The sequence below is a fragment of the Ascaphus truei genome, chromosome 4, assembly GCF_040206685.1.
Source record: "Ascaphus truei isolate aAscTru1 chromosome 4, aAscTru1.hap1, whole genome shotgun sequence".
In the NCBI taxonomy this organism is placed as follows: Eukaryota; Metazoa; Chordata; class Amphibia; order Anura; family Ascaphidae; genus Ascaphus; species Ascaphus truei.
Window position 1 is genome coordinate 352,768,690 of NC_134486.1, and position 12,148 is coordinate 352,780,837.

The 12,148-nt window shown below is 43.6% G+C and overlaps 1 protein-coding gene across 2 annotated transcripts in view; it reads right to left on the minus strand.

Annotated features, from left to right (window-relative positions):
* Positions 1-238: 238 nt before the first annotated feature.
* PXDN (peroxidasin) overlaps positions 239-12,148 on the minus strand; it is a 168,174-nt gene continuing 156,264 nt past the window's right edge. Inside the window, exons 20-23 of one of the 2 annotated variants that reach the window (XM_075598266.1) lie at positions 11,962-12,082; positions 11,519-11,642; positions 3,623-3,736; positions 239-2,398 (exon numbers count right to left, since the gene is read on the minus strand). In XM_075598266.1, coding sequence (XP_075454381.1) covers positions 2,285-2,398; positions 3,623-3,736; positions 11,519-11,642; positions 11,962-12,082 — 473 coding nt within the window. In that variant the 3' untranslated portion in view covers positions 239-2,284. Of the gene's footprint in view, positions 2,399-3,622; positions 3,737-11,175; positions 11,365-11,518; positions 11,643-11,961; positions 12,083-12,148 lie in introns of those variants that run through there. The other variant, XM_075598267.1, reaches the window with a different exon arrangement.

Sequence of the window (12,148 nt, forward strand, 5' to 3'; positions counted from 1 at the left end):
TCCAAATCACGACCTCTTGGTCTAGCCTTCCTTTTTGAAAGGTCTTATGTTGTACAGTAGCGTCATCATTTCTAAATGTTTCCATATTCCTTCTCTCTCCCTTCCTCCATGTTGAGAGGTCTTTAATACCGTATACATATTTTTAATTGTTCTGCTTTTCACCTCCTCGATCACCTAAAATAATGAATTTTACCTGTTCAAAATGGGATCTGGTCAGTACAAAAATAAAGAACAAGCATTTTGAAATATGGCCTATTTATTGAAGAAGCATTCATTACAGTGCAAACATTTTTTTGGTAAAATCACTGTTTACAATAACAAATACCAAGACGCTTATTTTTGATTACATTAAGACCTGACAATAAATATGCACAGTTTGCAATTTTTTGGAGTAAGTGCCACAAAGTGAACAAAGAACATTACTATGTGGTATGAAAAACATCAGATGAGAATATTACTCATTTGTTTACGTAACCAACCGTTTAACTTCTACACAACTCCCTGGCAGTGAAATGTTCCAGAGCTTGTGGCTGCATGTACGGCACCTGTATATGTACTTTATATGCATTTTATGAAAAGGGGATTATGTGTCAATGATTAAAGTAAACTTTTATTTTCAGTGGCATTATACCCATAATATAGATTGTCTGTCTAGATGATGTCAAGAGTCATTCCAACATCACTCATGTGCAGTCTCTCAAGATGAATTGGCAGTAAGTTGCTATTGCACTGCACACTTAAGTCAAAAGCATGGTGAAAGATATATATTATGTAAGATTGCAAATTGTTGCAATCTGCATACCTTAGCATACTTAATAGAATTCTACTGCTCAAATTAGGTATTTCATGGAGAGAACAGCAGTACCACAAAGCTCAAGCTAATTCAAACTATGTGGAATGTGTAATATGCTATCAGAAAAGTGGGTTCTGAAAAGTACTGGGAGGACCAGTAATACATTGCTCTGAAGAGGGACGGGGCCCATATGGTACAGAATGGGTTAGTCTTAAGTCAGCAGCACATGCGCAACCTGGACACAATTTCTGTGCAGTGCACGTCCTGTGTACATTTCCTGTCCAAAAGACAATTGGTAAAGCTGGGAGCATTTATAATGCATTCCAATTAAGATGTACAGTACTGAGCCCATGTAGTTGAAAAATGAAATAGAGCAGGAATGTTATACCCAACAGTGCATTAATGGCTTGCCTCTACTCTGCAGATTTATTTGTTACTTAGAATAACATCTGAGAGGTTAGCCGGACCTTTAATTCTTACAATGAGCACCATAAGGAAGTAAAAAGGTTAATGAGGTATGATTGTTGTCCTTCACTAAACTAAATCAAAGCTTGCACCAGAAATGACAATTGAACCTGAACAGCTGAATGGCTGCAACCTAATTAACACTGGAATCTGATTTAAAGTCCATATAAAAATAACACAAGTATTATCAAATGAAATGCATGGCAGCTTTAATGAGGCTTATGTATTCAGAAATGCATAGTGTTGTGTTACCATAAAACAGACAAAAGGTTTGGACTAAATGAAGTTTGTTAAGAAATATGATTTAGTATTAATTAAAACAATTAAAAATGTAGCAAAGGGAAAAAACAAGGAATTAAAAGTAGTCAAGCAACAATGGTAATTTTTCCTATACAGAAACAGTGCCCTAGGATAGTAATTGTACTTAAGATTTTGTTGTCTTTGGTGATATGCAGTATGAGACATTTTTGTATATATAAAAAAAAATAAAAAATTCAAAAACAAAAAAAAGAGGTAAATATATATATTTAACATCCTTGTCAAAGCCGGGCCTGAGTGATTACATAATGTTGATTTTGCGGAGTATGCCCTTTGTAGCAAAAAATAAGTATTTTTTTAAATAAATGATTGCAGTTACTATAGGAGACAGTGAACTTACTGTATAAAACATGGTACACGTTAGAAGTCCAAATCACTATAATACCTAATTCTATTGAGTTGTACTGATTTTACACTAACGGATAATAAATCATTATGATTAGCACCAGTTTGTTTTCCTAACCTGAGAAGCATTTACACCAATAAAATATGGCGGAACCAGAATTCAATATACATTCCTTGTTTTATATACTTCCCTTTCAAAGACGCTGCATTGGGTTTATGTTATACAAAATAAAACCAAAAGTAATTGTATTATACTGTGGTGGTGTTTGATTTTCATTCATCATCTACAGTTGATACTGCTTGCTCTAATCCAGCTTTTAGTAACCGCAGCTGTCAATATCCAAACAAGTATATTGCGGAGTATTATGTTTTCTGCATCTTATCTGTGCATACTGGACAGCAAACGCCTTCCATTGTCATAGGCTTCCGGCACTCGACTGGTGGGCAGGATTCCACAAAACATATTATGTGACCATTCTAGAAGACAAACCATGGTTGAAGATTAGACATAAAATGGCTTTGCAAATGCCATAAATTACTTGCTCTTTGCCATTAATGTGATGGTTGACTAATTACACTCTATAGAAACTATTCTCCAAAAATTTATTTGATTTAAACAGCTTTGTAAAATGTACAGAAAATACATTCAACAAACAATTCTGCACACAAGTCCCAGGTACAGGCAGGCAATCCTCACTGGGGAGGAAAAAACAGCGGGCACGGCCGCGCAACAAATGGCAGAGGCTGGGCATAGAAAATTCTTTATTGCAGCATGGAAGTTAAAAAAAAGAGAGGGGAAGGCACCCCCCGCAACTCTTACGCGTTTCACCCTGAGGGCTTTTTCAAAGAGTTTGAACACTCTTTGAAAAAGCCCTCAGGGTGAAACGCGTAAGAGTTGCGGGGGGTGCCTTCCCCTCTCACTTTTTTAACTTCCATGCTGCAATAAAGAATTTTCTATGCTCAGCCCAGCCTCTGCCATTTGTTGCGCGGCCGTGCCCGCTGTTTTTTCCTCCCCGGTGAGGATTCCCTGCCTGTACTTTCACACAGCCTGGTGCACGCAAGAATCAAGATAAAGCCGGATGAACTGTGAAGACACGTGTGAGTTATTTCATTCATTACTTTTGGAGCATCCCCAGGTATTGTGGGTCACATAGCAGCGGGACGTGTATGGGGTCTGGGTGGGTTTCAGGACCTCTCCCAGACAACCCTTCATAGTCACCGCCAGAACCACATTCCAACTAGGGGTTTATTCATTTATATGCTCCTGTATACAGTTTGTTCTTCCGGACAAAGCAACACATCTTTATTATTCAGGTGAAAATCACCTCTGTAGCACTGGTTAATTGGGGAAGCAGTACACCCCAAAGTCCCAGGTATAGAAGGATTCTAAAGAAGCAAACATATGCACTGGTTAATCACACGTTCAGTGCAGTCCCTTTTTGCACAAGATGTTAGAATGACACATTCATCACAAGACAAATAATAATACAAGTGACAGGTACAGTATAGAATCACCAAGCTATCATTTTACATTATGCCTACCTCATTCAGTGTCATTCCTATTTCCCCAGCAACTGGAGAAATACCCAAATATTCTTCTTAACCCATTCAGTGCTGAAGGGGCATGCAACTCCCAGCTCCTCAAGAGAAATATCAACATTGCATTTCTCAATTAATTGTGATTACTCTCGCATTACTCACATTACATTCACACTTTGTACAGGGGTCTCTTTTCCACTTTTCATTGCTGGAATGTGACTTTCCGTTTTCGTCAGTGCAGTCTGTACTGCTCACGCGGGATTCAAGCTTCTTGATCTGAAAATACAGTGGAAGTTATCATAATCGATATAGGAAATAAATCCACTGAATAAAGATTGATAGCGATGTCAGAACACTTGAACCACTTATCTACTGCCTAGTTCAGTTCAAGTTTTTTTAAGTGCAGATATCATATAATATGAGTCAATGGAACAGTGTTTCTCAACCAGTGTGCAGTGTCATACTAACATGGACAATTTCCCATGGGAAAACAAATTAGGATATGAATATTTGGAATTACATTAAAAACAGAGAAACAGGAAACTACATATTTAGAAGCATTCTACCATGAAACTGCAAATGCAACTTAAATCTTATTTCATTTTCAAGCAGTTTGATATGAACTTAATTGAACAATTTAATCATAACGGCGACAACCGGCATGTGGGAAGCTGAAACTGGATGGCAAGGTGTAGGCACTGAAAGATCTGTGTGCTCTGTCAATTTTCCCAGTGAGTGCAAGTTTGTATGGCTTTGCTTCTACACTAATAAAACCATTTCTACACTTTAGACCCATGTGGTTCATTTTTTTTTTTTTTAAAGAAATTGAGTTTACCATAAAGTTATTACTGTACTGACAGTGTTGTTCACAGTATGATTTTTTTTTAAATAAACAGTTGAGATTTACTACACACTCATATAACCTATTGAGCACGAACTTCAGTCGAACTACAAAATAGCTGCCAGAAATGGTCCTAACTTCCTTTTTTTTTAAAAATCCAATATGCCCTAAACCTAATTTAAACCATTACTCAGTATAAATCTTACTGATGGCTGCACATTTTGTGACAGCTCAGTGTTCTATAATCATTCTTTATTTTGAGTAGGTAACTTGACATGTCATATTTATGCCAGTGCCTACATTATCTGCTAAGTTTGTTGTTCTTAAATGTCTTCTTGTGGACCACTGACCATACTAGGTGGGGGAGTAACCATGCGTGTGCAAACATATTTGAATGCACCTAATTTGAATAGGATACACATTATATTTATTGGCTACGGCAAAAGAGTAATATTGCTCAATCCGGAAAAGAGTTTTATGACCCAGCGATCTGAAAGTGGCAAAGAAGTCTGAAATGGTAGGTTGGGAAGATCTGGATATGGCTTTTCACAAACAAAAACTTCTCTAGTTTTAAGATTGAGTATAAATGGTAGCCCTTTGGGTGGAATTCCGAATATATATATATATATTTATATATATATATACAGTGTTCGACAAACCCATACATTTGCACGCCCCGGGCGAGTGTATTTAACATTGTGGCGAGCTCCTATTGGCCCAAGCAGCACACGTGTGGTACTAGGTGGCGAGTAGATTTTTTTTGTTCGGCGAGTAGAATTTTTGGTGATTTGTCGACCACTATATATATATATATATATATATATATATATATATATATATATATATATATATATATATATATACAGTGTTCGACAAATGATAATAACCACTCGCCCGTGGCGAGTGGATTTAGGCCGCTGGCGAGCCGTGCTGCGGCTCTATTAATTTTCCCCTGCTCGCGCCAAAATTTTCAATTTTTTTTTTTAAATAAATGAATAAATAATTCCTCTCCCTGATTGGTTCGCTGCTGGATCCAGCGCGGCCACGTTTCCCATCGGGGAGGTTGGTGTGGCCGTGCGGATGTCCCCCGCATGCCCCCACATACAATCAATTTCCCCCGCAGGCCCCCTGATGCTCCCACATACAATCAATTTCCCCCGCAGGCCCCCTGATGCCCCCACATACAATCAATTTCCCCCGCAGGCCCCCTGATGCCCCCACATACAATCAATTTCCCCCACAGGTCCCCTGATGTCCCCCATACAATCAATTTCCCCCGCAGGCCCCCTGATGCCCCCACATACAATTAATTTCCCCCGAAGGCCCCCTGATGCCCCCACATACAATCGATTTCCCCCACAGGTCCCCTGATGTCCCCCCATACAATCAATTTCCCCCGCAGGCCCCCTGATGTCCCCCCATACAATCAATTTCCCCTGCAGCCCCCCTGATGCCCCCACATACAATCAATTTCCCCAGCAGGCCCCCTGATGCCCCCACATACAATCAATTTCCCCCGCAGGCCCCCTGATGCCCCCACATTCAATCAATTTCCCCTGTAGGCCCCCTGATGTCCCCCGCAGGCCCCCACATACATCCGATTTCCCCCGCAGGCCCCCCCAATGCCGCCCGATGTCCCCTGCAGGCCCCCCCAATGCCACCCTTTGTCCCCTGCAGGCCCCCAATGCCGCCCGATGTCCCACCCAATGCCGCCCGATGTCCCCCCCCAATGCCGCCCGATGTCCCCCGCAGGCCCGCCCAATGCCGCCCGATGTCCCCCCCAATGTTGCCCGATGTCCCCCGCAGGCCCGCCCAATGCCGCCCGATGTCCCCAGCAGGCCTCCCCAATGCCGCCCGATGTCCCCCGCAGGCCCCCACATACATCCGATTTCCCCCGCAGGCCCCCCCCAATGCCGCCCGATGTCCCCCGCAGGCCCGCCCAATGCCGCCCGATGTCCCCGCAGGGCCGCCCAATGTCCCCAGCAGGCCTCCCCAATGCTGCCCGATGTCCCCCGCAGGCCCCCACATACATCCGATTTCCCCCGCAGGCCCCCCCCAATGCCGCCCGATGTCCCCCGCAGGCCCCCACATACATCCGATTTCCCCCGCAGGCCCCCCCCCGCCGCCCGATTTCCCCCGCAGGCCCCCTTAATGCCGCCCGATTTCCCCCGCAAGCCCCCCTAATGCCGCCCGATTTCCCCCGAAGGCCCCCCAATGCCGCCCGATGTCCCCCGCAGGCCTCGATGTCGCCCGCAGGCCCCAGATACCCACATACCTAGTGTGTGTGTGTGTGTGTGTGTGTGTGTGTGTGTGTGTGTGTGTGTGTGTGTGTGTGTGTGTGTGTGTGTGAGAAAGGGTGTGTGTGAGTGAGAGGGTGTGTGAATGAGAGTGTGTGTGTGAATGAGAGTGTGTGTGTGAGAGTGAGTGTGTCAGTGAGTGTGTCAGTGAGTGTGTGTGAGAGTGTGTGAGTGACAGTGTGACCATATATACACCATATATAGACTTAGACACTTAGACTTCCACAACCGACTGGACGGGAGGGAAAAGGAGACTTTTGTCTTCGAAAGCATTTGGAATATTTCATTAAATTATTATTATAAATCAGTTCTAAGTTAATTGTCTTTCCTCTTTTCTTCCTACCCTCAATATTCTTTTGTAATTTACTCTATTGTTATTGAATTCTCTTATTTTATTAATATTTTTTTTTGTTTAAATATTATTGCTCTTATAACTACAGTATGTTGATAGAACTGTGTTATGTTTGAACTGTTATTGTTAAATATTGTTTTAACACACTGGTGGATTCCATAAAATAAGAAATATAAATATACATTTTCTATAAAAAAAAGTTAAAATTTGAATTCAATAGTTTGGAAAATGAGTGTATGAGTGACTGTGTGTGTGTGAGAGTGTGTGTGTGAGAGTGTGTGTGTGAGAGAGTGAGAGAGTAACAGTCACCCAGTCAGTCATCACACACACACACACACACACACACACACACACACACACACACACACACACACACACACACACACACACACACACACACACACACACACACAGTCTCACTGAGAGTGTGAGAGGGGAGGGATGACTGACTGGGTGACTCTCTCTCTCTCTCTTTCTCTGTCACTCTCTGTCTCTCTTTCTTTGTCTCTCACCGTCTCTTTGACTTTGTCTCTCACTCTCTATCTGTATCTCACTCTCTCTCTCTCTCTCTCTATCTGTGTCTCTCACTCTCTCTCTCTCTCTCTATCTGTGTCTCACTCTGTCTCTCTCTCTCTCTCTGTGTCGTATGTCTCTGTGTGTGTGTGTGTGTGTGTATGTCTCTCTCTCTGTGTGTGTCTCTCTCTCTCTGTATGTTTCTCTCTCTCTGTTTATGTCTCTCTCTCTGTGTCCCTCTCTCCCCTCTCTGTCTCTTTCTCACCCTCTCTCTCTCTCACCCTCTCTCTGTCTCTCTCTCTCTCTCTCTCTCTCTCACGCTCTCACCCACTCTCTCTGTCTCTCACCCACACTCTCTCTCACACTCTGTATCTCTTATTTACCCTATATATCTTAACTGCCCTATACCTACACCGAAATGACCTATACTGCTTTCTTCCAGATCTGACTCAAGCTTCACACGGGAGACATCGGAAACCCCCCAAACCCAGAAGACAGGTAGGGAACACCTCCCCTCCAATGTATAACATTGCGGGAATGAGGGTACCTGGACATTGAGGGATTGCGGATCAGGTGGGATTGCTGCTTTAAATATTGGGAAGTGGGGGCATCCAGACACTGGTTAAGGGGTTCAGGAAACTAGTCATTCACATCTGGCTTTTTTTCTAAATCTGACATTTACACACACACACACACACACACACACACACACACACACACACACACACACACACACACACACACACACACACACACACACACACACACACACACACGTAACCAGGACTAATTGTAGCATAATGTAATACAATAAATAAACTTATGTCAAAAACGAATGTTCTTACTAGGAATTTATTTTATTTATGTATTTTTTTTAAGCGGGACTAGGGGCGGGGTTGGGGTTGGGGTTGGGACTAGGTGGCGAGTAGATTTTTTGGTTCGGCGAGTAGATTTTTGGGTGATTTGTCAAGCACTGTATAATATATATATATATATATATATATATATATATATATATATATATATATATATATATATATATATATATATATAACAATGAAAAGCAAAAGAAAAGCGTCCCAACTCGGCACTCAAGTATACTCAGAACAAATATCAAAGAAAATTATGATTTATTTAAGAGCACAAATAACAAATAATCAAACATAAAATACAAAAAATATTAAAACAAACCCTGACATCCTCCTGTGATAGAATATGTATCAGATAGGGGAAATCCCCTATGAAGATACTGATGGACCCCTAATACCCAAGGCAAGGGAAAAAAAAGCCTATAAGCACAAAATATATGTAGAACAAGGGGTTAACAATAACCCCTTGAACCTACAAGGCCGGCCTCACCCCTAGTAAATATAAAACCACACAGCAAGTATAGATAACACATGCACTAAATTGCCTAATACATGCTGATGTCAAATACATATATTATATACATACACCGTAAATGCAGTTGGTATAATCAAGGCAAACCAGTCACAGTACCAAAAAGAGACTGTTAGTATGGGATCAACAATGGTTAACAGTTCACATCAGTCACATCAGTTACCATAGTCCATGAGACCATCCATACAACACTGTGAAAGTAAAATGTCCAAAGGGTAAAGATCTTCCAATTGAGGGGTCCATCCGCAGGGGAGTCAGGGAAAAACAACCACCCCAAAACATGTTTCACCTACGCTTCATCAGGGGGCGGTTGTTTTTCCCTGACTCCCCTGGACCCCTCAATTGGAAGATCTTTACCCTTTGGACATTTTACTATCACAGTGTTGCATGGATGGTCTCATGGACTATGGTAACAGATGTGAACTGTTAACCATTGTTGATCCCATACTAACAGTATCTTTTTGGTACTGTGCCTGGTTTGCCTTGATTATACCAACTGCATTTACGGTGTATGTATATAATATATGTATTTGACATCAGCATGTATTAGGCAATTTGCTTAAGCCTATAGGGAACCGTGTTAAAAATGGTTTTGACGTAAAAGGTGACACTGTATGCACATTTGCATGTCATTTCCCAGAATCCCTTGCTGCAGTGGAAGTGCTGTGTGCTGGGTGACAATGGTGAAAGGTGGGGTTGCAGACCTGTCTAAGACATGCAAATGAGCATACAGGAATATTTCCATTATATATATATATACTAGCTGAGAGACCCGGCGTTGCCCGGGATGTAATGTTCCTGCTCCTGTCTCTCTTTTCTCTCTCCTCCCCCCACTCTCTCTTTCCCTGTCTCCCCCCTCTCTTTCTTCCCCTGTCTCCCCCCTCTCTCTCTTCCCCTGTCTCCAACATCTCTGTTTGTCCCCCGTTCCCATCAATCCAGCTCCCCCCCCCCTTTACAGGTCCAGTCCCTCCCCCCCATTTACCGGTCCGGTCCCCCGCCCCCTTTCCAGCTCTGTTCACCCCTCCTTTACAGCTTCATGCAGTGTGTGTGTGTGTGTGTGTGTGCGCGTGCGTGTGTCAGTCACTGTGTGCGTGCGCCAGTCAGTGTATGTGTGTGCGCGCGTCAGTCAGTGGGTGTGTGTGTGCGCCAGTCTGTGTGTGCGCGTGCATCAGTCAGTGTGTGTGTGTGTGTCAGTCAGTGGGTGTGTGCGTCAGTCAGTGTGTGTGTGTGTGTCAGTCAGTGTATGTGTGTGTGTCAGTCAGTGGGTGTGGGTGTGTGTGCGCGTCAGTCAGTGTGTGTGTGTGTGCGTCAGTCAGTGGGTGTGTGCGTCAGTCAGTGTGTGTGTGTGTGTGTGTGTCAGTCAGTGTATGTGTGTGTGTCAGTCAGTGGGTGTGGGTGTGTGTGCGCGTCAGTCAGTGTGTGTGTGTGTGTGTATGTGTGTGTGTGTTTCAGACAGGCAGTTCGTGTTGCAGTTCGTGTGTCAGTCAGTTTGTTGTTGTTGTGTGCCCCCCCCCCCTCTGCTTTTTCCTCTGCCCTGCCGCGAAGGGGGGTGGGGGGTTGTTGATACCTGCTCGCGCTCCCGGCTTCCCGGCCTGGCCGCAGGTCCGGGCGGGGGGGTCGATACCTGCTGGCGCCACCTCGGCCGCGGGGGGAGGGGGGTGGTGATAGCTGCTGGCGCCACCTGGCTTCCCAGACCAGCCGCGGGGGGGGGGGGGATGATGAGGTACCTGGCTGCTGGTGTTCCCGGCGGTAGTATGTGAGGTGGCGGCATCGGGCATCGGTTACTCGGCAGCGTGAGTTTTGCGGACGGAAGGCGGCGTGTCGAGAGGTGAGGTGGAGGAGGGGGGCGTTTGAGGTGAGGCTGTGGCGCCGAGGAAAGGGCGCCGCTGGCCGTGGGTAGCGGTGCAGAGGCTGGGGTTTGCTGTGGGTGTGGGGGGGAATGTGGGGAGAGGGGAGGCGGCGGCACCGAGGAGCGGGCAGCGTTGGTAGCTGTGTCGACGGCGGGTGAGTGTGACCAATGAGGCGTGCGGGGCGGGGCTGGTCCACGGACCAATCTGATTGGCCAGAGGGTGAGTGACAGACCAACTAGATTGGCCTTTGGGACAGACATACAACGTTTTGAAAAAAAAAAAAAAATAATAAAAAAATATATATATATATATCTTTTTTACAATCATGGGGACATCAGTTTCTTTCACCAACACCCAAAGGAAGCCAAAAATGTAAATTATATAAACACTACTTTTTAATGTCGATATCCTATATTGCATTGCAGAAGTGATTGCTTTACGGATATTATTCATTCTTTGCTGATGAGAATAAATCCTCAATATACTGTTGCGGCTAAGCTTATTCTAAAGCTTACCCGGAATTGTTCGGGGCTGTTTCCTTTAGCAGCCGAACTTGGCCGAGCGCCAGCCGCATCTCTTGGCCGCGCGCCAGCCGCATCTCCGTTCAGCGCTAATGGCGCTGAACAATGATAGCGCCGCAGGCGCCGAAACTAAAAAAAAAAAAGCCCGCGTCTGCCACCGGTTTAAAAATTCCCGCGGTGGCGGCCGATTTAGACTCAGGGCGGCCGCCACTGTAGGTTCTAAAAATCAATATGACGTATCTACATTCCAACCCCTTCTATTAAGTATGGAGGCATACATTACCTGTTTTCTAAGACTTGTTATTGTCTTTTGCATATCCAGAACAAATTCTTTAAACTCATTTATCATTGGAACCTTAATTGACTGTTCAGGGGTAAAGGTGTTGTTCACTATAGGATTTGATAAGCTGAAAAAACAAAAAAACAACAGCAAGTTTTATTTACAGTATTTTTTTTTATATGATTACTGGTATCCTGATATTCAGAAAGCAGTATTATATGATTGGCAAACTACTAACTGTCAATAACAGCTATATTATTACAAGCCGTGTTCATGTATTATTTCTATATATGCCCCATGAACTACAGAAGTGCTGTGTCATTTGTTCTTGTCAATAGTAAAATATATGTAAGAGATACATGTATGACTATTTTGAAGAGGTCTGTACACTGAAAGTAAACTATGATTGGTCCACACATTTACCCCAAATACTCCTGGTCTCTTACCTAGCCATTTCCTCAGTTATGTTGCTCTCTGCTGGCTTTTGCTCTTTATAGCTAAATTCTAGGGAGCGTTTTCCTCTGAAATGACTTGAGAGAGCATTAAACTGTCCTCTTGTTCTACAGTCTGGAAACAAAGCATCAGCTGTTAAATTCATACAACAGAAGAGATATCGTTTATCTGATCTGATTA